The following is a 27382-nucleotide window of genomic DNA, read 5'->3' as shown; positions in this document are numbered from 1 at the left end:
CCTCTGGAATATGCAGTTTAGTTTTGGGCACCAGTTCACAAAAAGGATATCGAGGAACTGGAGAAAGTGCAGAAAAGGGCAACCAAACTGATAAGAGGCATGGAGGAGTTCAGCTATGAGGAAAAATTTGAGGAAATTTTAATTTTTACTCTCTTGAGAAGAGGGGATTAAGGGGGGATGGGATCACTGTGTACAAATACATAAGTGGTCCATATAGTGAACTTGGTGCTGAGTTATTCACTTTAAAGTCATCACCAGAGGACAATAGGGCACTTTTTACGTCTGGAGGAAAGATTTAATCTCCAAATACGGAAAGGTTTCTTCACAGTATGGGATGTGAAAATGTTGACTAGACTCCCTCAAGAGCTGGTTCTGTCCAACTCAGTAGATTGCTTTAACCCCTTCCCTACCGGCCACAGTATATATACGTCATGGTAGGGATGCGGTATACCGTGATCATGGTTAAGGCTACAACTATGATCCTAGTATCTGTTTTTAGTGCTGGAAATTCTCTTTCATGTAAAAGTAATCGGAGCAGCTGGGCAGCTGCTGGAATACTTTAGCACGTGGGGGAAAGGGGTCCCTACCTTCCCCCCCCTCCAGCCACCACCTTTACTGGGCTCTCCTGAAGGATGGAGAAGCCCAATAACGATGCGGCTGATGGCATCCAGCTCCGGACTAAAGTTGTTCCTCCCACTGTGTGACGTCAGAACCTGGAAGCGATGACTATTTAGGCACTGCTGGTTCTGACTCTGTGTCTGATCGGCTGCATTAGAACCCAAAGGAAAGATGGGGGGGGGTCTAATAGACCCCCCCTTCTCTCCATAAAGATTACCCCTGTCACTGCTATTGGTGTCACATGGGATGTTTACATTTATTTTGACAGCAATAACAGTGGTAAAAAAATATATATAATAAAACCTATTTTTTTTTTTTTTTTTGTTTTTTGTTTTTGTTTTTATAAAGCACCCCCATGCTCACATGCAGTTGCGTACGCACACGTCAGTCCTGCACACATATGTAAACAGTAAACGCACCACCCATGTGAGGTATCGTTTTGATTGACAGAGCAATAAATCTAACACCAACCTTCTGCGTAAATCTAAACTGGTAACCTGCAAAAGTGTCACCTATGGATAAGTTAAAGTACCATAGTTTGTTGCCATTCCATGAGCGTGCGCAATTTTAAAGCGTGAGATGTTGTTTACTCGGTGTAACATCATCTTTTATGTTTTACCCAAAAAATTTGTGTTTTGTGTTGGTGTTCACTAAAATTTATTAATGTGTATTTTTTTCCAAAAATAAATTGCGTTTGAAAACCGCTCGCACAAATAACGTGTGACATAAAAAAATTGCAACGCCCACCATTTTATTATTTAGGACCTTTGCCTAAAAAATATATAATGTTTGGGGGTTCTAAGTAATTTTCTGGCAAAAAAAAAAAAATACATTTTAAATGAAGGAGAGAAGTGTCAGAATAGGCTTGGGAAGTAAGTGGTTAAAAGGCCTGGATTATTTTCTAAATGTACAGAATATAACTGGATAGTGGATACTAACATTTATAGGTAAAGTTGGTCCAGGAAATATCCGATTTGCCTCTTGGGGGATCAGGAAGGAATTTTTTCCCCTGCTGAAGCAAATTGGATCATGCTTTTCTGTGTTTTTTGCCTTCCTCTGGATCAATTTTGGGTATAGGATTGTGTCTATGGGGTTGTAAATATATGTATTTTTTTTCCTTTTTTATTGGTTGAACACTGGCATGAGGTGTATGTTCCCTTTAAAAACTCACTCAGCTGGTAGGTAATATGGAAAGGGGCTTCCCATAGTGCAGTAATTATTAGGGAAGATAAAACTCCATTAAAATATCACTCACAATAAACAACAAAGTCCCATATACAGCAATATGGTGACTTCTGGCTGTCCTTCCGGACTTATATTTTATGAGCGCTTACCAGCTGGAGTGAGTTTTTAAAGGGGACATACACCTTGTGCCGTTGGGAGCGTGGAGTGCAGTGCATGAGAGTTTTTTTTCTCCTTTTCTAGTCTTGAGTTTGGTTAATAAAATCAAGGCACTGTTTCCCCATGTTTTGACGTGCTTTTTACCCTAGTTATCAGGTCCCATCTGCCCCCTCCCTCCTCCTGCAGCCAATCTGCCAATGACTATGGAGGAGACAGCTGGTTCATAACTGCAGCTTGTCTTGGCTGTGAGCACTTTCCCGAGACAAGCAGCAGCAGGAGGAATGCAGAGAAAGGGGTGGTGTGTCTGTATCCTCTTGCCGTTGCTTGTCTAGGAAAAGTGTTCACAGTTGAGACAAGCTGCATCTATCGATCAGCCGTCTCTTTCATAGCTGTTTTCGGTTTGGCTACATAGGAGGGGAGGGAGCCTATCAGACCTCATAACTAGAGTTAGAAAGCACTTGGAAACATGGGGCAAACTACTACATGTACTTTGCCCCCAAAGGAGACAACTGTAACATTAAAAATAAATTCTGCTAGATCTTTTTTAATGCTTTGAATTGTCTGCTTTGTTTTACTACTTTTGTGACATTTCTTTCATAAGGTAGCTTCATTGAAGTAGAGAGTGAATTGGGTGATGGAAACTCCCAGTTGGTGCAGGCACCAGAAACTTCCAAAGATCTTGTTCCCGAAATAACCGTTACGGGATCTAATGTTACCGTTACATCGCAGAGCTCTGGCGAAAATCTAGAGAGTGCTTTTGCAGAGATTGACCGTGAAGATGGCCAGGATGTTGTAATTCAGCCGAATGAAGAATCAAGAGATGAGGAAGATGCAGCCAATGATTGGCAAGACATAAGTATGGTAAGGAAGCTCTCTCTGGTCAGAATTGAGCAAGCAGTGTGTATGTGATATTTCTAAGGCTAGGTTCACACTAGTACAGCTGGGACTTGATCCCATTATCCGTGCGATTTTTGCAGTGCATTTTTCAGGCGAATGTATTTTTGGTAGGAGAAGGAGACTATACAAAACTTTGCCAAAAATGTGTGTGTATTTGCGTTTTACATGCATTTTTAGTGCATTTCCATTGCAGTCTGTGGGGCACACGATCACTCTGCATCACACCAAAGTAGCACCTGTCCCTTCCCCAAAGTCATATCGTAGTTGCATTGCATTGATGTGAACGAGCACCATTGAAATCAATGTGATTTCCGTTGCCATGCCATGCCATTCTGAGCAGTCCAAGTCACATCTGAATTTGCACTAGTGTGAACCAGGCCTTAATGATCAACAATCCTTTGTATTGTTTAAAAAAAAAAAAAAATTGAAAGTTTTCATTAATCAACAATCTTTTAAACTTTCTGTGTTTTTTTTTTTTTTTTTTTTTTTTTTTTGTTTTCTTGTTTCCAATACTTGTAATTTTTTAGGCTTTTTCTGTGGAGAAGGCAAAAGTAATGGATGGCCGTTACTAGATGATCGTGATAATAGATCTAAAATACAACATAGAGTTCCATAAATATTGGGACATCTACACATTTCTAATCTTTTTGGCTCTATACACCACCACATTGGATTTGAAATGAAACAAACAAGATGTGCTTTAACTGCAGACTTTCAGCTTTAATTTGAGGGTATTTACATCCAAATCAGGTGAACGGTGTAGGAATTACAACAGTTTGTATATGTGCCTCCCACTTTTTAAGGGACCAAAAGTAATGGGGCAATTGGCTGCTGTTCTATGGCCAGGTGTGTGTTGTTCCCTCATTATCCCATTTACAAGGAGCAGATAAAAGGTTCAGAGTTCATTTCAAGTGTGCTATTTGCATTTGGGCATGTATGACTGCCAATGGAACTGGTTCTCTTGTATTTATTGATGATGTGACTGCTGATCAAAAGCAGCAGGATGAATTCTAAAGTGTTTCGGGCAATATTATCTGCTCATATTCAGCAAAATGCGCTTCACGGTGCAGATGGACAATGACCCGAAGCATACTGCGAAAGCAACCAAAGAGTTTTTTCAAGGGAAAGAAGTGGAATGTTATGCAATGGCCAAAAGTCAAAGTCAATCACCTGACCTGAATGTGATTGAGCATGCATTTCACTTGCTGAAGACAAAACTGGAGGGAAAATGTCCCAAGAACAAGCAGGAACTGAAGACAGTTGCAGTAGAGGCCTGGCAGAGCATCACCAGAGATGAAACCCAACGTCTGGTGATGTCTATGTGTTCCAGACTTCAGGTTGTAATTGACTGCAAAGGATTTGCAACCAAGTATTAAAAAGTGAAAGTTTGATGAATGATTGTTAATCTGTCCCATTACTTTTGGTCCCTTTAAAAAGTGGGACACACATATACAAACTGTTGTAATTCCTACACCGTTCACTTGATTTGGATGTAAATACCCTCAAATTAAAGCTGAAAGTCTGCAGTTAAAGAACATCTTGTTCGTTTCATTTCAAATCCATTGTGGTGGTGTATAGAGCCAGATTAGAATTGTGTCGATGTCCCAATATTTATGGACCTGACTGTATTTGTTTAGGTGACTTGCTAAGGGACTAAGGGTATAGGGAACATACATCAAAGAGTTGAAGCTCTGTACCTACATCTCTTAATAAGCCTTTAACCAAAGAAAATTTTGAAAAATGGGACTTTAGTGGTACACCATACGGTCATTATATACCTCCTATATGCTAGTAATGAGACCTACATAACCATTGTATAAAAAGTTATTGTTACAAAATTGGTAAAACCCTGCTAAAAAGGCATTAGTACGAGCACATATACATATAATTACCCAATATTAAACACATCATAGCCTTGGTCCATTAATACTGGGTTCTCACAGCCATTTTTAAGATTTACATATGCCTTGTTAGAAGGTTACACAACACGTGCTCCAGGAAGTGTACTCCTACAGACACTTTTAGGCTGAAATTTTGCTACAAGTCTTCTACTCTGAGTTCCTTGCCTGGAACAAGAATGCAGACTGGAAATTCAGTCGTGTCAAAATTTAGCATCTACATACTTGTTCCAGTTTGGTACTAAAACTATTGGAATAGCATGACAGCTAGGCTCCAGCACTTTTAGAAGAAGTGGCCAACAATAGCAGCTTCCATGTTATCTCACTACCGGTATCATTTAAGGTAAATTGTTTAAACTTTAGCACAGTTGCAATGTACCATGGCCTATTTCCTCCTAAATGTTGATGCATGTATTGTATTGTCAGAGTTTTGACATCTTACTGCTTTTTTTTTTTTTCCTGTTTGCACAGGTAGAACTGGAGACGTTGGAGAATAATCTATTTGTTCAGCAGACCTCCCTCCAGGCACAACGGCAGCAGCAGGAACGTGTAGCTGCATCTGTTACAGGACAGATGTATCTAGAAAGCCAGGTTAGTGCTGTCATCAGTTATCTAGTACACTGTCTGCCTTTTCCGTTCCTTCTCTCTCCACATATAAACCATCCACTAATGTATATTTACAGTAATACTAGTCCAAACTGAACGGAGGCATAGCTGTAAACAGAATTCTGTTTTTATTAATTTCTGCACCTATCTATCTGAAAATCAAGCTGCAGCATTTTCTTCACTTAAACAAGTGCGCCTGATGAGAAAATGTTTCTGTAAAAAAATAAATACTTGTATGATCCTATCCTTTCTAATATTGACTAGTAATGGGTGGGGGTGGCTGCCTTCAATGTTAACAACTAATCTGACTCTAGAGGAAAGGGGCGCTACCAACATTATCAGTGGAAAAGTCTTTTACAGTACTAGAAATGAAACTCCTATTGGGTATACTTTTAATAGCATTAAATTACAAAATGGCCTTGCATCAGTTATTTGCACATGTGTGTATATGTACAGTGCCTTGCAAAAGTATTCATACCCCTTGAAATTTTCCACATTTTGTCAGGTTACAACCAAAAACGTAAATGTATTTTATTGGGATTTTAAGTGATAGACCAACACAAAGTGGCACATAATTGTGAAGTAGAAGGAAAGTTTATAAATGGCTTTCAAATTTTTTTACAATTAAATATCTGAAAAGTTTGTTGTGCATTTATATTCAGCTCCCTTTACTCTGATACCCCTAACTAAAATCTAGTGGAACCAATTGCCTTCAGAAGTCGCCTTAATTAGTAAATAGAGTCCACCTGTGTGTAATTTATTTACACACAGGTGTAAATAATTCTCAGTATTTATACCAATTTATTCTCGGTATAAATACAGCTGTTCTGTGAAGCCCTAAGATGTATGTTGGAGCACCTTAGTGAACAAACCGCATCATAAAGGCCAAGGAACACACCAGACAGGTCAGGGATAAAGTTGTGGAGAAGTTTAAAGCAGGGTTGGGTTATAGTTACATAGTTAGTCAGGTTGAAAAAAGACACAAGTCCATCCAGTTCAACCTTAAAAACAATAAATAAAAAATATCGTACAATCCGATATACCCAATTTTATACCCTCAGTTGATCCAGAGGAAGGCAAAAAACCCCAGCAGAGCATGCTCCAATTTGCTACAGCAGGGGAAATAATTCCTTCCTGATCCCCCAAGAGGCAATCGGATTTTCCCTGGATCAACTTTACCTATAAATGTTAGTACCCAGTTATATTATGTACATTTAGGAAAGTATCCAGGCCTTTCTTAAAGCAATCTACTGAGCTGGCCAGGACCACCTCTGGAGGGAGTCTATTCCACATTTTCACAGCTCTTACTGTGAAGAAACCTTTGCGTATTTGGAGATGAAATCTCTTTTCCTCTAGACGTAAAGAGTGCCTGCGTGTCCTCTGGGTTGACCGTAACACCAAGATCACTATATGGACCCCTTATATATTTAAACATGTTGATCATATTCTCTCTCTCTCTCTCCCCCTCTCCCCCTCTCCCCCTCTCCCCCTCTCCCCCTCTCCCCCTCTCCCCCTCTCCCCCTCTCCCCCTCTCCCCCTCTCCCCCTCTCCCTCTCTCCCTCTCCCTCCTCGCTTTGGAAACGGCAGCTTGGCATTGCATGCTATTAGTGAGCTTAGGATCCCCCAGATCCTTCTCCACCACGGATTCCCACAGTTGTGCTCCCCCTAGAATGTATGATGCATGCATATTCTTACCCCCCCAAGTGCATAACTTTACATTTATCAACATTAAACCTCATCTGCCACATGGTAGCCCAGTTAGACAGTGCATTGAAGTCGGCTTGTAAATTGGAGACATCCTGTAAGGACGTTATTCCACTGCATAGCTTGGTGTCATCTGCAAAGACAGAAATGTTACTTTTGTCCAGTCCCTATATCATTTATAAAGATATTAAAAAGTAAGGGTCCCAGCACTGAACCTTGGGGTACACCACTGATAACCCTGGACCATTCAGAGTAAGAATCATTAAAAAAAAAAAAAAATATCCCATGCAAAGAGTATGGCACAACTGCAAACCTACCAAGACATGGCCGTCCACCTAAACTGACAGGCCAGGCAAGGAGAGTATTAATCAGAGAAGCAACCAAGAGGCCCATGGTAACTCTGGAGGACCTGCAGAGATCTGCAGCTTGGTGGAAGAATCTGTACACAGGACAACTATTAGTCGTGCACTCCACAAATCTGGCATTTATGGAAGAGTGGCAAGAAGAAAATCATTTTTGAAAGAAAGACATAAGAATTCCCATTTGCAGTTTGCGAGAAGCCATGTGGGGGACACAGCAAACGTGGGAGAAGATGCTCTGGTCAGATGAGAGCAAAATTGAACTTTTTGGCCTAAAAGCAAAACTCTGTGTGGCGGAAAACTAACACTGCACATCACCCTAAACACACCATCCACCGTGAAACGTGGTGGTGGCAGCATCATGTTGTGGGGTGCTCTTCTTCAGCCATCGACAGGGAAGCTGGTCAGAGTTGATGGGAAGATGGCTGGAGCCAAATGCAGGGCAATCTTAGAAGAAAACCTGTTTAGAGTCTGCAAAAGACTTGAGGCTGGGGCAGAGGTTTACCTTCCAGCAGGACAACAACCATAAACATACAGCCAGAGCTACAATAGAATGGTTTAGATCAAAGAATATTCATGTGTTAGAATGGCCCAGTCAAAGTCCAGACCTAAATCCAATTGAGAATCTGTGGCAAGACTTGAAAATTGCTGTTCAGACGCTCTCCATCCAGTCTGACAGAGCTTGAGCTATTTTGCAAAGAAGAATGGGCAAAAATGTCACTCTAGATGTGCAAAGCTGGTAGAGACCTACCCATTGCAGCAAAAGGTGGTTCTACAAAGTATTGGCTCAGGGGGGCTGAATACAAATGCACGCCACACTTTTCAGGTATTTTTTATTTTTGTAAAAAATTTTGAAAAACATTTTTTCCCTCCACTTCACAATTATGTGCCACTTTTGTGTTGGTCTCAGGTAGGGCTGAGGAAAAAATCGATTTAAATCTTGAATCGAGTTGGGAGGTCAAATTGATTCATAATTTAAGCAAATCGATATTTTTTTTTTTTTTAGATTTTTTTTTTTTCCACCGCCCCAGTTCTGAGGCGCTGCGGGCATGAGTTTTTAGGCGAGGCCGCGGCTTCGGCCTAGTCCGCAAAGCCGGACGCCGCGGACTAGACCGAAGCCGCGGCCTCGCCTAAAAGCTCATGCCCGCAGCGCCTCAGGACCGCCGCGGTTTCCAAAGAGAAAAAAACTCAATTCGAATCGTGAATCGAGTTTTTTTAAGAGAATCGAAGATTTTTTTTTTTTTTTTTAAGAAAATCTCCCAGCCCTTGTCTCGGGTGTGAATGGGGAGCAGGTGTGTTAAATTTGGTGTTATCGCTCTCACACTCTCATACTGGTCACTGGAAGTTCAACATGGCACTTCATGGCAAAGAACTCACTGAGGATCTGAAAAAATAATTGTTGCTCTACATAAAGATGGCCTAGACTATAAGAAGATTGCCAAGACCCTAAAACTGAGCTGCAGCATGGTGGCCAAAACCATACAGCGATTTAACAGGATAGGTTCCACTCAGAACAGGCCTCGTCATGGTCGACCAAAGAAGCTGAGTGCACGTACTCAGCTTCATATCTAGAGGTTGTCTTTGGGAAATAGATGTATGAGTCCTGCCAGCATTGCTGCAGAATGGGGAAAAAAGGGAAATATTACTGCGCTGTCAAAAAAATTGACAATTAATAAATAAGTAGCAACTTCCTGTGAGATAAACACAGCATCAATCAAATATTCAAAAATAAGTTGCGCTAAACAAATCATAAATAAAAATAGTGAAAATTTTAATCTGTAATTGAGTCCATTCAGTGAAACGCTATCCAAGCTGATCCCACAATGATAATAAATGAAAGTGCACCAAGAAATGAGTGATGTTCAGAAAAGTGACCGCCACCTCTTATAGCATGGCCGCTTAGTGACTCCCTATGATCTCCTATTACGGGAGATCACACACGCTTTTGGCTCCATACCCAGCCAGGGCCTTTGGTGAATCTCGGGGAAATCGCACTTCCACCGCCCCAATTGGGCACGGTGTACAGAAACCCCAAAGAAAAATAGAAGCCTCCATAGCATAAAATCTTTGGCATTTATTTGGTTCTTGTGTACTGCACTCGTATACTGCATTTTTAAACCAACAAATGCCACATGCTATGCTATGGAGGCTTCAAGAAAAAAAGCTGGCAAGTGTTAGCAAAAATATCCTACGAATGACACGCTATACTTTTGTGTCTCTGTAAGTTCTACCCAGGGAATGTGTGGTATATCCAGTAGAGTATGACTCTTGGTGCAGGCTAGGGGGACATCATCAGTTGGGCGCTTTTAGACTAATGCTTGAAGACAGGGGTGCCCAACCAGTGGCCCAGGGACCACATGTTGCCCGCGGAGCCTTCTGATGTGGCCCGCGACCTCCTGCTCTGGGATGGTGCATTGGCAAGCCCAGATCGTCAGTGTTGTGAGTTAAGCCAGTGCTAAAGGAAGCAAGCGGCTATGGAACAGAGCCGCATAAGTCGATGCTTACTGTATAGCACAGGCTCCTGTCATAGGCGAAATTATGCCAAATGCACTCTGCCTGGGGCAGCAACTGCCTTCGATACCTTAATGGAAGACTGTTATTAAAGGTAAGTTTGGTGCAGTTTTAGAAAGTGCACCACACCTGCAGGATATAATAGAACTCTAAGGCAAAATGCAGCTTATTGCAGGAAAGCCACAGGTGCACTGCTCCCGCGGTGTGGGTAGACCGCAGATCAGTGTAAAAATGGCCTTAGGCCCCTTTCACACGATCGGTCCGACCCAATCGCACTCTTCATTTACCTCCTATGGAGCAGCAGATGTAAATGGACTTGTTTCCATTTACACCCACCTAACCCCAATCCGATCCACTAGAAAAAACAGAAGGGAATCCGTCCCCTTCCATCTTGGCGGATCAGATCGGCGGGCCCATAGAGTAGAGTGGGCTGTGTCTTTGTCCGCTTTGCATATGCAGAGTGGACACGAACCTGTCATCTGCTCATTGTGGCTCAGTGGCTTAAGTGGCCCTCGCTCTTAAAAGGTTGGGCATCCCTGCTTTAAGAAATGCAAGCAATATCTGGCCCAATGTTTTCTCCGTCTCTACAAAAGTGAAAGCCTTGCTTCCTTTATTTTGGACTATGCTGTGCTGTAGGTATTGTAATGTGAACATTTACTAAAGCTCTCTCTTGTAGTGAAACCACATTTAAGGTTCACTTATCTGAGTATAGCTTTCTACAAACATTGTGCTTTTTTTGTATATTTTCTAGGAGCTCTTGCGTCTGTTTGGCATCCCGTATGTTGTTGCCCCTATGGAGGCAGAAGCACAGTGTGCCATTATGGATCTAACTGACCAGACTTCAGGGACTATCACAGATGACAGTGACATCTGGCTCTTTGGGGCTCGACATGTCTACAAACATTTCTTCTCTCAGAATAAATATGTTGAGTACTACCAGTTTTCTGATATTCAGAATCAGCTGGGTAAGTAATTTACATATAAATACTGTAAATGCTAGTGAATCGGCACTAAATGACTGATGCCTGTTTAGAACACAGGTTGTTTTGTACAAATGACCATACACAATAGTAATGTGCCCAAAGCAATCAGTGTTTTGATTTTCTTAACTATACTAGAAAAATCTGACCTATGGTCTTATTAGCTGCTCTGGGCAATGCATGCATATTTCTATTTCCGGGTTTTATAAATAAAACCCAGCATAACCTAAAAAAAAGCAAAAGGCAGTTCCTGGCCCTCGGATTAAAAAAGAAAAAAACTCTGATCCCTTATCCAAAGAGGCCAAGTGGGGTTTGTCCTAGGACAGCAGCTGGGGACAATATACAAAGTCATCCACCTTACCCACTTTTTACATCAACATAACAGCTCTGGCTTCCTGCTATGCCTTGATCTGACAGTATTTGACTCTTTTTCCTGGGACTATTTACAGTATATTCTACAGAGATAGGGTTTCAGGTAATCAATACTCTCGTGGATATCTGCCCTATACTCTACCTCTTCTGCTACTGTCAGATACGGTGAATACTATTTGCAGCCTTTTAACATTTTCTGAGGCATATAATCCCAATTCTCCTCAATCCTCTTCTCAATCCATCTTGCTCATAGAACCCTTGGCAATAGTTATCAGTGACAACCCAGATATTACTGGAGTCTATAATGCTGGACTCCACTACAAGGTTAACCTAATGGCGGGCAATGCCCCTTTAGTCCTCACCAACTCTCCCTTACTAACCCCCCCGAACCTCCATCGAGTTTTTACTCAGTTTGCTCAACTCTCAAGCCTCACCGTAATCCAAAGTAAATCTAAGGCTCTATAATATCACACTTCCTCAATTGGTTGTTTCCCATATCCAGTCCATTTTCTCTACCACTGAACGACCTTGACGCTGGACTATTTGGATATCAAACTGACCCCTCACTACACTTAATTATTTGCTACAAATTTTTGCCCTCTGCTGAGATCATTAACTACACTCTTGCAATCATGTAAATTTCCATCCTTGTCATGGATCGACCATGTTAAAGCAATAAAAATTACCATCCTCTCTACCAATTACTGTGCATCTTTCTATGTACGCTTACTGTAGAAAGTAAGTATCTTTTTATCTGGGCCTACAGATAATCTTGGGTCCCCTGTACTAACCTTTTTGCACACAGACTACAGAGAGGTCTAGGATAAAAAAAAATATAGGAAGCTACTACAAAGCTGCACAGTTCTCACAACTTTCCTTGCTTCATGCTAACTATTGGGTTTTCTTGGAACTGTCAAATTGCAACGCCATCTCAATTACTGCCTTATGCCCACCCTTCGTAAAGTAGAACTATAAGCAAAACCTTTTTCCCCCCCCATTTTAGAATTTTTTAGAACAAGGAAGGGTTAAAACCCCTGTCAGATATTTTTTTTTTTTTTCACCATCTGTGTTGGATTACAAAGATTTCCCTTCACTTCCTGTTCCATACCTAAACAGGAAGTAAGTTGAAACCCCTGCAAATTAAGGGAATTCCTTGGGGACCCCCAGGTCACCAGAACTAGTGGCCCCATTGGAAGATTTCCCCTCTGTTACTTTTCTGGGGACAATCCAAAGTTTGGAAAAATTTTCTTTTACTTTAATTTTCAATTATAATGGTAAACAGGACAAATAAAGGGAGTGAATATCCTTAACGGGTGCACAGATAGTAATAAAAACTGGCAAGCATTCTGTTCCCTCTGCACTCTATCCAAAACTAAAAAAAAGTTTTGCCCTTAGTTATACTTTAAGCCATCTGATGCTGCACAGTCTGAAACTTTGGGACTTCAATATTCAAGTAAATTAATGTACCCGTTCTTATCCTTCTAGCCAATTCTTAATCCACTAAGAAACAAAAATTCACCTGCGCTAAAGTGTGCTAACAAATGATAATGAGCTTGTTGCTGCTGTTCGTGACAACAGTCAACCAGTGTAAATGACAGCAATCAATAAATGTAAAAATGGGGTAAATATACCACAGCGCAAACAAACCCAAATGACAAACCTATAAGCAGTGCTAATAGACAACAATAATAAAAAAAATGTAGTTGATTCTCTCTTCCTGTTAGATTGTATCTGCTTGCCTGTATGTACGGGCACAGAGATACACTGACATACCTGCATTGCACCAGTGATCTGCTGATCGCTGGTGCGATGCTTTACAGGCTCCAGAAACAAAAAAAATAACACATGCACAATTTTTTTACCTGCAAAAAATGTGCATTTATTATTTTTTGTTAAAAGGTGAACTTATCCTTTAAACTGGCTGTTAAGCCACTCTGACCTCATACTATCCTTGCTGTCTCCTAATGCTGTGTCCCTCTGTGTGTGTTTGTGTGATTTATAAAAAAAAAAAAAATGCTGAGTATACCCGATTTCAGATCGCTGCTCGGTGTTCACATGACCGTCCGGCTCTTTACTCTCCCCATCTGCCAGCTGCAGTGGGCGGGGCCAAGATTCCCCCACTGACATCAGTCGGGAGGAGAGAGACGGCCGGTCATGTGAGCGCTGAGTGGTGCTTTGAAATCAGGTATAATCAGCATCTTCTTAAAATAAATCACACACGCAGAGGGACACATTAGGAGACAGCACGGATAATATACAAATGTACATGTTGTTTCAGAAGCAGGATGGCCAGGAACGGGCAATGTCAGAAGCTGACAGGGAGGGTAGGGGGGGAGAGCAGATGAAGATGGCACGTAAACTGACCACGGTGCCAGGGCTCAGCAGCCATGATGAACCATGGTCAGTTTACAAGGGGGAGGGTAGAAATTGGCAGGATCAGCCAGGTATTTCAGGTGACACAGGGGGCCAAATTACACAGCACAAGCACTGTGCTGTATAACCTGCTTTAAAGGGACAGGATCCTTCTTCCCCTTTGTTACACAAAAAAAAAAAAAACACTTTGTTGTGGTTTGCCTGTTCCATCTTTGTGACCTAATGGACAGTGAAGCCTTGAGCAGGCAGTGGACCAAGATCACCATAAGAGACCCAGAGCCTGCACCTTTCAAAACTAGGCAGAAGTGGCAGCCTCATATCTGCCATTGCATTTGCTTTAAAGTCACACAAAATCTATATGCCAGACAGTGTAGGTAGATTTGTTTTTATTTAATATAATTATGTCAGTAGCTTATTCAGCATTGACATGATGATGTGATCTCTAACATCATACCATTTTGTCAAGCTATGAATATAGTGTGTCTTAGTTAGTAGGGCATAGATATCAATAATCCAAATGTAATCTTGTTAAGGCAAACAGCTGTTGTACAAATGTTACTGTTGTACTCGTGTAAATCCTATATAATGTCATGTTATTTGACTTTATCTATTATTGTGTGTGGTTTATTTTACATTGTTTCCTTTGTTCATAGGGTTGAACTTCCTGATGCGTTATTTTTGAATACCATACTTTATTGATGGGCAATTTTGGTATACACTCTTTAGGTTTAGAAGTGTTAAATTTCACATTGAACTAAAAATAGAAAAATCTATTATTGGTGGCTTTAATGAGCATGAAGAATGCAGACTTGTACCGCAGTGCTTTTTCTGTCAAAATGTGCATGCATAGGCACACTGCATGATTTACTGTAGTTTAATGAAAATTGGATACAAAGTATCCTATGAACTCTGTGGAGCAAGTGCAAGCAAAATGCACTGATTTGTCCTTTGATGCAGCATTTTAGAACATGTGATGTTGCATTGTTGAATGCCCATGTGTACTATTAACCCTTTAATTCAGTGGCAAACTGTGCATGCAGTGCGTACCAAGGTGACTACAAAGCCTAGCTCAAACAGTGTGTGCATGCGTATGTATTTCAGAGCTAAAAGATAGAGAAGAGATACAATGTATTATTTAGTTATTTTAGATCAAAGGGATGAACTTTGGTCTGTAAATTAGGTCAGTTTAACCAGTTTAACTGTAAAATATATATATAGCGGTCGTTGCAATATTTTTGTGTCACGGTATTTGCACAGCGGTCTTTCAAACTAAATTTTTGGGGGAAAAGCACACTTCAATGAATGAAAAAAAAAAAAAAAAAAAAACCCAAAACTGTAAAGTTAGCCCAATTTGTTTGTATAATGTGAAAGATGATGTTACGCAGCGAGAATTGTGAGAACTGTGATCTTTATTCTAATTTTATCCAGAATCGTGGAGCTCTACTCCATTCTGAGGAAAATATTATGGAATCACCATGTACTTTGCCGTTCTAAAACAAACATCTGCATCAGATTACATTCTGAAAAATGATGACATCATCACCAAACATCCTTTCAATTGATGGAATAAGTGAAGTTTGTTTATTTAAAAAAAAAAATGTCATACTTGCTTTCTCAGTGCAAGGATTTTGCACTGAGTGGCCCCTATCCTCCTTTTCTATGGTTCCCCGGCAGCGCCCCTGGCTGCTTCTCTGCATCGAGTGCCCCCACGGAGAGCTGCATTGCAAAAGGGGTCTCATACGGGCACGCTCCCGAGTCATGCTGCTGTGTCCATTGACACAGACAGCAGGACTCGTCCCAGGCTCCCGTGTCACTGGATTTAATTGACAGCAGCAGGATTTGATTAAAATCAGTAGCACCACATTTGTTATTCTTCTGGTCCTGTGCTCTCAGAAAAATCTATGGTTTCAGGAGTCTTTTACAAACCTTGAAAGCTGTAGGCAAAAGGTGAAATATTGCAACAATGGTCTAACCACTAGAGGTTTAAAGTGGAGCGCAGGACCTGAAAGCAAAAGGGTTAAAACTACAAAAAAAAATATGCTTTTGCACGTAAATGGCGCTTTTCTACCATATTAAAATGTCCTACTTTTAATTTAACATTTACGTTTTTGTTTGTATGATATCCAGTCGTACAAAACGTTTATTTTTTAGTAATCAGGTTTTTTTTGTTTTGTTTTTTTTAAGGTTACTTATTTTTGCATACTGAAGGAAACTAATAACCCCCTCCCTCCCCCATGGGTACCCAGGGACCAGGTTAACAAAATAACTTTAAAACTAGATTCTATTGTATTTCTCCACTTTACAGTTGAACTTTTTTTTTTAAAACCTTTACATACTGCAATTATTCTGCATTAATTTATGCTGAGTTTCAGTGCTTCTTGAAAAATATGTTAAAAGTGGAGCAGTTTTTGTTGCTCTGTAGAACTTCGACACGGTGAGTGCAGTTGGCACCATGTTTGGACTGGTCACTGTATCACCGCGCCTGTCATATGCTTTGCTGCTACTCGCCAGCTAACTAGTCACTTCCAAGTTGTTCAGAGTTCAGGTTACCACCCTTGATCCTAATGGAAGTCCAGAAAATGTACCCTTAAAGATGAAATTAATATACAGGAACACTGTGCCAGCTGGAAAGGGGGTGTGGTGGGGGAGGTCTTGGCTATTTACAGGTTATTATAGTTCATTGACACTGATAAAGCCATATGTTCTACAGGAGCAAAGAGCTAGGTCTGCCTTGTCCACATTTTGTAGTATTGATTATATATTGAAACTTTGACCCACTATTACTTATTAAAAACATAATCAGGGCAGCAGTGCTTCTCTGTCTTTAAAGATTTATGAAAGAAATGTAAAACTCTGTAAATTCATATATTTCATTTTTTCTGCTTTAACTGCAGGCAAGGTTCTTGGCATCATTCTGCCACATGCTTGCATTCCTAAGACCCTGATAATAAACTAGCCCGCCTACAATTGTAATACTAACCGGTTGCCACCTGGCCACAGTACATTTACTGTGGCTAAGTGACACGACTTGTTCAGGTATATCATCCACCAGAGGGGTGTGTAGTGCGCCCCCTGGGGCACGCAGCACTGTAATTGCAGTTTTCTGTATCTGGCCGGGAGGGTTAGGTGATGTCAATAAAGCTGTTCTAAATGAATTGAATTCATAACAGCTGTGATACCTATAGTGATGCTGTTATTGGCCCACAGCTATCACATGGTACCTGGGCCAATCACAGCACCCTGTACTACCATGTGATGACTGTGGGCCAATCACAGCATGGCCGTTAAAAACATTACTGTTACAGTGATCATCACTCTAACAACAATCAAAAAGTAAAAGAAAATCCCTGATCACCCAATCCAGAATAGTACAGTGTCACTTTATTGAAAGTATTACATTTTTTCCTTTTAATATACTGTCACTAGTTAGTATCCCTGATCACCACCACATCAGTCATATGTTGATGCTGTACTGCTATAGTGACGGTATGTAAAAAAAAAATTGTGAAAAAAAAAAAAGACAACTTAAAAAAAATTGCCATGCCTCTGAGCGCCGGTTCACACTAGAAGCGGCACGACTTGCAGGTCGCCTCACCGAGGCGACCTGCATACGACTGCCGCGGCGACTTGCAAGACGACTTCTGTATAGAAGTCTATGCAAGTCGCCCCCAAAGTAGTACAGGAACCTTTCTTCTAAGTCGGAGCGACTTGCGTCGCTCCGATTAGAACGGTTCCATTGTACAGAACGGGAGGCGACTTGTCAGGCGGCTAGGTCGCCAGACAAGTCGCCCCCGTGTGAACCGGCTCTGTCTAAATACCTCAGACTGTCTACTTTCTAAATTGAGGTCTATTGGTGGGTATTTATACTGTCCTGGCATTTTAAAGCGGACCTTTAGTCATTTTGTTCATCTTTCAATTTATTAAATCTTCTGCCCTTGTTGTTTTAACGTTGGAAAGTAAAAAAAAAAAAAAACTTTCTACCAGCAAATATCTTATACAGCCCACTTCCTATTTCTTGTCTGGTCATTAGCCTAGGCTTATGACATCATGCACAGCTCTCTCTCTCACTCTCATGAGAGTTTGCAGGAAGGGAGGGGGATGAGTCATAAGAGGGCCAAGTGTTTGTGTAAATCCAGTCAGTGAACAGGCAGCAGCTTCAGCTGCCCACAGTTAAAATGGATGCGGCCAGACTCAGTGGAGGGAGATTTCTGCAGCATATTTGGCAAGTGCAGAATCACAGTATATATAAAATAATATGCAAAGTGGTTAGAGGGAAGCTTCAGAATGGCAAAGATGTTTTTATTACAAATTATATGAGCAGACTGCAGTTCCTCTTTATATATATATATATATATATATATATATATATATATATATATATATATATATATATATATATTGCCGCTGACTGCAGCGGCGCATGCGCACAGGGGATTCTCACCAGACAGCCCGGCAAACTCCGGAGCTTGCTGGACAGAAGTCTCCCGCGCGCATGCGCGGGAGTGACGACATCGCGGCTCCGGCCACTCACAGCGCGAGGGGAAATGTCAGCTCCCTCGGCGTGGACCATGTGAGATGCCGGCGCCTTGTTCTAAGGTAAGTATCTCATAATGAGCTAGTATGCGGTGCATACTAGCTCATTATGCCTTTTCCCTTGCAGGTATAGAGAAAAAAAAAAAAAAAACAGCGGGTATACAGCCGCTTTAAAGTAGCGCAATGCAGAATCGCAAGCAATGGCCTGGTCATAAAGGGGGTAAAACCTCACAGGAGGCAAGTGGTTAATGTGTGAATCTATGTTAGAATGTTTGTTAAAAAAAAAAACTCAAATGCACTGAATGTACAGAACTGTGATTTGAAAAGATGCGCAGTGTATCCTTTTTATGTCTGTTTCATACTGCAGTCGTTATTAATTTGGAACCACTGATCAATATTTGGATAGGTGTTGCCTATCTATAAAGTTTCCCAGACAGGTTGAAGGATAAACTATAGTAAGGTAATGAAATCCCTGAAAACAAAAAAAGAAAAAAAAAAATAGATTAGAAACATTCCAATAGTGTGACTAATAGCCATTGGTTGCAGTGCGTAAAGTACATGAACCCTCATCTTGCAAAACAACCCATTCAGTTTCAAATACAAATGAAAGGCAAAACATTTGTGTATAGATATAAAAAAAATTATAAAGACCTTTTTTTTTTTTTTTTTTTTTTTTTTTAATTTATTATTATTTTTTTAAGTTATCATAATCCCTGTTCTCAGCTGCATAAGGGGCTTGAAGAGAGTTGGGGGTGGAGAAACAGCAGTAGACCGATCTTCCCAGTGAATCTCTGCGGGGGCGGGGGGGGTAATGTCAGCACCAGTCTGATCATTAGAGGACAGGCAGGCTGTTCTGCCAACACAGCCAGAAAGCTGACCGCACTGGGAATGATGGTCTTTTCATGCCTAGCGTGGTCAGTTTGAAAAAGGAAAGTAGGGGGACTGGCAGGAACACACAAAGGAAGCAATACAAAGAGAACAGGATACTTTTTAACACACCTACATGGTGCAACAAACACATATCAGGAATATGAAACATGATAACACATTCTTTAAAGGTTTACTGGAGTGTTACACTTGACTTGTCAAAGGTGTATTAGGTGTTTCTTGCATAGCTATGGAATACCGCTTTATTGGTAAATCTAGGTCAGGTTATCTTGCTCCCTAAATGAAACTTCTTTTTGTGTAACACTCAGGCCTGGATCGCACTAAGCTTATTAATTTAGCTTACTTGATGGGAAGTGACTATACTGAAGGAATACCCTCTGTTGGCTTTGTGTCTGCCATGGAAATACTGAATGAATTTCCTGGACATGGGCTGGAGCCTCTGCTGAAATTTAAGTAAGTCTTTTCTCTTCGTGGTAAATGAAGGGTGCAAGAAAACTTTTTTTTCCCATACAGGATTTATTTCCACATTTTGAATTAAATGTTTTTTTAAACTGATGTTTTTAAATGGTTTTCATCATTTTGTAGCATCTTAATTTTACAAATGGACATTTAAGATAGAGTCCTTTCATGTTACTCTATTAAGCCCTAAAGCTATTTATTTATTTATTTTTATTATATTGTAGCTTACCAATTCTTAGATGTGATGGCTGCATTCGTTTTCTTTCTTATTTACCGTATTTATCGGCATATAACACGCACAGGTGTATAACATGCACATTCATTTTAAGAGAGAAAGTTTCAGGAAAAAAACTTAGATTTTAAATAAGGATCTTTGAAGCAAAATAAGGGTCAGTGCCCATCTGCAGCCTCACCATTGCCGTCAGTGCAGCCTGATCAATGCCCATCTGCAGCCTCACAAGTGCCATCAATGCAGCCTCATCAGTCCACATCAGTGCAGCCTGATCGATGCCCATCTGCAGCCTCACAAGTGCCATCAATGCAGCCTCATCAGTCCACATCAGTGCAGCCTGATCGATGCCCATCTGCAGCCCAGAGGGGACAAGGAGTGGGGCGGGATGAGTGCCGACAGATTACATACAGTGAGAATCTCCTATGATAGACAGAACAGTGGTCCAATGGAGGCCCAGGAGACGTGAGTTCCTATTACAGAGGCCGCCAAGTAAACAGGAAATTCTCACTTTATGTAATTTGACGGCGCTCATCCTGCCCCCCCTCCCTGTCCCCTCCGAGGCAGCTAAAACTGAAGTATTGGCGTATAACACACACGCACACTATTTGCACCCGATTTTCATGGTGAAAAAGTGAGTTATAGGCCAATAAATACAGTATTTTATTTTCACCTGATGATCCTGTCAGCAAGTCTGTTTTTCAACAGAACAAGCTGTCTTGCAGATATAGCAGTTAGAGTCTTGAGACAAACCATTTAACACTGACAGGGGTGCTTACAATGATGGATGATGATTATTATTATACAAGATTTATATAGCACCAACAGTTTGCACAGCATTTTTATCAGCTTTTATTCATGTAAAGCCTTTATGCCAAAAGGAAACAAAACTGTTTGCTTAAAAAGTTGCGATCTGGAGTTCAGCTTCAGTTTGTTGTTGTTGTGTATTTAAATCTGCTAGTACATCTAACACTACCATCCATTCAGTTTTTTTTTTTTGTTTTTTTTATTTACCTTGTTACTGTTGCAGGAAACCCCTTTTATTTCTCCCAGTGACATCCTTAGCATACTTGTAAATTTCTTTTAGGGCTACTGCTGGGTTCATGGTTTCTATATTTACATATGAACACTCCCAGAACTACATTTGTCAAAAGCTCTTATTACACGCAGTATGTGGGCATTCTCTTGGGAGTCAAAGCAGTGGCACTGTTTTGCTGGGAAAGAAATGAATGTACAGTGCATCTGGAAAGTATTAACACCACTTCACTTTTTCCACATTTTGTTATGTGACAGCTTTCTTCCAGAATGGATTAAATTCATTATTTTCCTCACAATTCTACAAACAATATCTTCTAATGACAATGTGAAAGAAGTTTGTTTGAAATCTTAATTTTATTAAAAATAAAAAAACGAAAAAAATCCCTTGTACATAAGTATTCACAGCCTTTGCTCAGTACTTTGTTGAAGCACCTTTAGCATCAATTCCAACCTACAAGACTCAAGCTCCATCAGGTTGGATGGGGAGCGTCGGTGCACAGCCATTTTCAGATCTCTCCAGAGAAGTTCAATTGGATTCAAGTCTGGGCTCTGGCTGGGCCACTCAAGGAAGTTCAGAGTTGTCCAGTAGCTACTCCTTTTGTTATCTTAGCTGTGTGCTTAGGGTGGTTGTCCTGTTGGAAGATGAACCTTTGCCCAGTCTGAGGTCCAGAGCGCTCTGGAGCAGGTTTTCATCAAGGATGTCTCTGTATATTGCTGCATTCATCTTTCCCTCGACCCTGGCTAGTCTCCCAGTTCTTGCCGCTAAAAAACATCTCCACAGCATGATGCTGCCACCACCATGCATCACTTTAGGGATGTTATTGGCCAGGTGATGAGTGGTGCCTGCTTTCCTCTAGACATGACGCTTGTCATTCTGGCGAAAGAGCTCAATCTTTGTTTCATCAGACCAGAGAATTTTGTTTCTCATGGTCAGAGTCCTTCAGGTGCCTTTTGGCAAACTCCAGCCGGGCTGTTGTGTGTCTTTTTGCTGAGGAGTGGCTTCCGTCTGGACACTCTACCATACAAACCTGATTAGTGGAATGCTGCAGAGATGGTTGTTCTTCTGGAAATTCTCCCCTTTCCACAGAAAAATGCTGGAGCTCTGTTAGAGTGACCATCAGGTTTTTGGTCATCTCCCTGACTAAGGCCCTTCTTCCCTGTTCGCTCAGTTTGGCAGGGTGGCCCGCTCTAGGAAGAGTCCTGGTGGTTCCAAACTCCTTCCACTTACGGATGATGGAGACCACTGTGCTCATTGAGACCTTCAGTGCTGCAGAAATTTTTCTGTACCCTTCCCCAGATCTGTGCCTCAATACAATCCTGTCTTAAAGGTCTATAGACAGTTCCTTGGACTTCATGGCCTGTGGTTTGTGCTCTGACATGCACTGTTAACTGTGGGAACTTATATAGACAGGTGTGTGCCTTTTTAAATAATGCCCCATCAACTGAATTTACCACAGGTGGACTCCAGTCAAGTTGTAGAAACATCTCAAGGATGATCAGTGGAAACAGGATGCACCTGAGCTCAATTTTGAGTATCATGACAAAGGCTGTGAATACTTATGTACATGTGATTTTTTTTTTTTTTTTTTTTTCGTGTTTTATTTTTAAGTAACGTGCAAAGGTTTCAAACAAACTTTTTGCACATTGTCATTATGTGGTATTGTTTGTAGAATTTTGAGGAAATTTAATCCATTTTGGAATAAAGCTGTAACATAACAACATGTTGGAAAAAGTGAAGCGCTGTGAACACTGTCCAGATGCACTGTGTGCATGTCAGGAATAGAGATGTGTGGGATAGTCCACCAGCCAGAGCTGACAAGCCTGCTTGGGATTTCAGAGCATAAAAGCTACTGATCTCTTTCCATTGTTTTACAATGATGCTATTACCAGTATGTTCCTTTTTTTTTTTTTTTTTTCTCCAAGAGAATGGTGGGCAGAAGCTCAAGCAAATAAGAAAATTAGACCTAATCCAAATGATACCAAAGTAAAGAAGAAACTTCGGGATCTAGAGCTACACCCTGGCTTCCCTAACAAGGCAGTAGCTGAGGCATATCTAAAACCAGTGGTAGATGAGTCAAAAGGAGCTTTTTCCTGGGGGAGGCCAGACCTGGAACAAATACGAGAATATCCTTTACTGTTTTACTGAGTGATATTGTCCTAATGAATATTGTAAGCCTTGTAGCCTTGTCTGCTTCACTTGAAAGCTGCTTCAAAGAAATACAATGATTTGATAGTTCTGACCTGCTCCTTGTTCATTCAGGAGCTCTACCCTCCTAATGCTAAAAAAGCCATCATAACTAAAATGATTTTTTTGTACCTTTTTATTTATCTAAGTATTGCTCTCATCATATATTGTGCTGCCATAAACCTTTAAGAAAAGAGCAATTTGTAAAGTGTAGTAATGACCATGTAACGTCACAGCCCAGTGATGTCATTGGATGCTTCTGAATCCTTTCCTAGCAGGCATAGCACCAATTCATTTGCCTGGAGGGGTGTAGGGAGGCGTTGAACTGTTTTTTATAAGAGTGATAATAGGGGAGAACATTTACACCCTTGAAAAAAAGAGAAACTGGCACTTGTATGTAAAAGAAGGAACGTAAAGTGGAACTTCACTCTTTCAATAAACACATTGACTATTTTTAATCCTCATGCTGCTAGCATTAGTAAATAGATAGGAAAGTATATCATATTTACTTATTTACTTATTTTAAACTTTTTTTTTTTTTTTTTTTTACATTTCTTCAGATACTTACTTACTAGTTTCCAGGCCTAGGCAAGTGATGCCATACATCCCAGTAGTCTTCAGGAGGGGAGAGGGGTTTTCTCAGCTAAACACGCCCTCCTGCCTACGTGCCTGAGCTAAGGACAGATGGATTCCTGGAAGTAAATACTACATGAATCCTCTTCCCTTACTCAAGATGGCCACAGCCATAAATGCTGGGGAGCCTCAGTTTGAGTTTAGAATTCATTGATGAGTGCAACTGACCTCCTTCTGACCTGATTAAAGTGGGTTTAGTCTGATGTGAACAAAAGCCTGTCAGCACAGGTTCTTATCCTGACCTTTTTGGCAGAGCATTAAATCTTCGTACTCTGGGTGCCACTGCTATCCAGCACTTCCAGGTTTGTCGGGTGGATGGTCTCTTGCTAGTAGCTGTGATCTCTGCCATTGATCAGTGTGTCACTGCTGTAGTGACATAGGGGTCAGTAGGAGGAACCACTATGTGCAGCAAGGGACATATATGACACCCCAAGAAGAGCAACAGCAGAGCCCAAAACTCTTTTTTTTTTTATTTTCATTTTGCTGATGTGGGTTTTAGAGAAAATTCTCTTCTTCCTTTTTCTTTTTTTTAATTTTTTATTTGCATGATGATATTTAACTAATATGGGGGAGGGGGGGGGTGGATACGCTTGTCCTGGTGAAAGAAGATATACTAGCTAAATTCTGCCATCTATGTTCCTCGCTAGCACCTTTTGATCTGGATATGCAAGTTATCTCTCATTACCCCGGTCCCTACTGTCTCCTACAGCACAACAGGAAATGTGCACATCACAAAGGCAGTGATAAAGACCCTGCCAGAAGAAAACTGTATGTGTGGATTTGAAGAATCAGGACCCGAAAGTCACTTGACCATGGGTTTAGGTAAGTAAAGAGGGTATTTTTAGATGTTTGTTTCCCCTAATCGCGCTATGAGCTCAATTAGGGGTCTTCAAACCAAGCAATGAGCTCGATTAGGGGTCTTCAAACTTTCTAAGGGCCAATTTACTGTCCTTCAGACTTTAGGGGGGGCAGACTGTAGCCAGTGAAAGTAGAAAATGCCCCAGCATGTGTGGGAGTATACAATGTCTTAGGCTTGGTGGTCAGTGAGTTTAAAAATTACATTGTACTTGTGGTCTGTAGGAGGAGGGATACTGCCCCGTCATTGGTATTAATGGGAGGAATAGTGCCTCATCGTTGGTGTCAGAACGGAATAGTGCTCAATCATTGGTGTCCACGGAAAGAATCGTGTCCCAGTGATGGTGTCAGGGGGGGGAATGGTGCTTCGTCATTGATGATAGTGGAAGGATTGGTGCCCCATATCAGTGGGAGGAACAGTGCCCCAAGGGCCACAGTCAGCCCATGGGCCACAGTTTAGAGACCAGAGGGTAGTGGATGGGAAAGATGAAAGGATATTTGTTTGAGCTTGAAAATTAAATGAATCTGAAACATATGCTGCTATTTTCTTAACCACAAATACATTCTGTGAAAGCCGTTTTGGATGGTATCGCTCAAAGACAGATGAAGCACTTTTACCAGTACTAAAGCAGTTAAATGTCCAACAGGTAAGCCTGGACAATTTTTTTTTCCAGATCTTCTGATAATTACTGATTTTTTTTTTTTTTTTTTTGGTAAAGCTAGAGTTCTGTCACACACTGAAAAATGAGTGATGTTGGTGAGATGTTTGCTATATTAATGGGCAGAAAAGCTAAATTTGAACAAAAGTTGTCTTTTTTTTTTTTTTTTTATTCGTTTTAGAAAAGTACATTACAAAACGGAGCCTTTGGGCATACCCCGGCTCAAAAGAAAACAACATATAAAATAACAAAATAAAACCGTCCCAACTGTAGTCACAACTCCTGGTACCCCTCCATCAACGAGGGTAGCAGCATCACATGACAAAGGTAGGCAATCAGGAGGTACTAGGTAAACCCCCACATAGCCCCTCCTTATCAAGGAACATAACATTTACACACAACTCACTCAGTCAAGCACAGTATTGTCTCTAGCATTAGTAGTGGAAGGAAATTCAATCCAGATGTCCCAGACCTTATGAAATTTTTTGGGGCAACCTCGGGAGAGATGTCATTTTATACAATGGGACCACTAAATTAACCAATTTCTTTCAGCTCTCCAAAGTAGGGGGCCTATCCGATCTTCATGCCAAAACAATAGCTTTTCTAGCATAGAACAAAAGTGTTCTGGAGGCCTTAGAAAAGCCTAGATGGTTGACCAAGCCCAGGAGACAACCTGACACCGTTTGAGGGACAGAAATTGTGGTTACTGAGCAAATAAATTAAAATATCGGCCCAAGATGCTTTTATGAGGGAACAGATCCAGAAAATATTAAAGTCTGCTGGTGTGTCTCCAACAATTGGGTTCCATCGTGGGGTAGATTCAGTGTAATCTCTGCGGCGTAAATTAGGCCTTGTGGAGAATTTTGAATTGAATTAGCCGATCCCGTGTGGCCACCAATTGAGTAAGAACACTTATATTCTTGAATCTGTATTTACATTATAAGCGTACTCCATTTTTCTTCTGTGTTTGTCCTCAGACTCAGCTTCGAATAGATTCTTTTTTTCGTGTGGAACAGCATGAGGCTCACACTCTGAAGAGTCAGCGGCTGCGTAGGGCTGTAACCTGCATGAAGAGGAAGGAGAAAGACAGCGTGACTGCAGAAGTAGAGGAAGCCACTGCCCTTATCGAGAAAGATGATGGAAACCAGAAAGGAGCAAAATCGATTAAAAGACGTAAAAAAACACCAAGTAGAAAAAAAGACAGTAAGACTGAACCAGAGAGTCCTGCCAAGGTCTGTGTGGAGGGCGGCTTTATTGGGTCCAGTGTAAGGCCCTTGTCTTCTTATAATGAAAACTCATCCACAGGCAGTGATTCAGACGCAAACACTGGTACAACAAGTAAAAATAGATCAAAAACAAGCACTGTTGCACCAATTATAGAGGCAGACAAAATGGAGACGAGCAGTTCAAGTGAGAATGAAGAGAAGGTGGTGCTTGTGACTGCCAAGCCTGTGTTTCAGGGCAAAAATAAAAAGTCAAGGACTGTGAGAGGAAGAAAGAAATGAATATGGGAATATACTGTATATATAACTTATTCATTGTTCTGTATACAATGACTTGTATAATGAAATTTAGCCTTTTATTTCTGCTGCTGCAGTCAGGACAAGATCATGCATTTTTTTTAACGTATCAACTGTCATAGCTATTTATCTGTATGCCATCTAGTAAAGAGAACACCTCATGATAAAAAACAATATTTTTCTAACTACGTTCTGTGTAAAAGCTAAATTCTGACATATAATGCACAGAGATGAAACAAATCCTCTTACATAAGTTTTACATCTATATCTGCTGTCTTCAACTTTATATACCGTTTAGAAAGTGCACATGGTGTTAGGAGATTTACTCTCCTCATAGGTAGAGACTTTCAGAGCTGATCGTTGAATAGTTCGGGGCTCTGTTAATCTATTTATAGCATACTCCCCAACACAAAGCTCCAGGCTGCTTTTATCACATGTGACAGAACTTGTCAGGAGTTAGGCCAACAGAAGAACGGAGCAGGAGACCGCTATGGGACATAGGGCTTTGAAGAGAGATAACAAACCACTGCAGATATATGTGCCCAGCTTAATTTTAATGAATCAGGTTTACATCCACTTTAACCACTTGCCAACCACAGGCCATCAAATGACGCCATGGGCTTTCAGTGGTGATATCTAAATCACGCCTGCTGCTTGATCATTCTTACAGGCAGCGGGAGGGGACATCCCCCGGATCGGCCGTATGATCGGCGAACTGGAGAAG

General features: G+C 41.0%; 1 protein-coding gene across 1 annotated transcript in view; it reads left to right on the top strand.

Moving 5' to 3' along the window:
• Positions 1-26923, top strand: part of ERCC5 (ERCC excision repair 5, endonuclease) — a 55747-nt gene extending 28824 nt beyond the window's left edge. Inside the window, exons 10-16 of the mRNA XM_073614458.1 lie at positions 2561-2820; positions 5226-5345; positions 10686-10899; positions 19389-19533; positions 22730-22932; positions 25044-25126; positions 26116-26923. Of these exons, the coding sequence (XP_073470559.1) occupies positions 2561-2820; positions 5226-5345; positions 10686-10899; positions 19389-19533; positions 22730-22932; positions 25044-25126; positions 26116-26643 (1553 nt within the window). The 3' untranslated portion in view covers positions 26644-26923. The remainder of the gene's footprint in view (positions 1-2560; positions 2821-5225; positions 5346-10685; positions 10900-19388; positions 19534-22729; positions 22933-25043; positions 25127-26115) is intronic.
• Positions 26924-27382: the final 459 nt, after the last annotated feature.

The sequence above is a fragment of the Aquarana catesbeiana genome, linkage group LG02 (genome assembly GCF_042186555.1).
Source record: "Aquarana catesbeiana isolate 2022-GZ linkage group LG02, ASM4218655v1, whole genome shotgun sequence".
In the NCBI taxonomy this organism is placed as follows: Eukaryota; Metazoa; Chordata; class Amphibia; order Anura; family Ranidae; genus Aquarana; species Aquarana catesbeiana.
The sequence above is the reverse complement of the archived record's forward strand: the minus strand, read 5'-3'. Positions and strand labels throughout refer to the sequence as shown.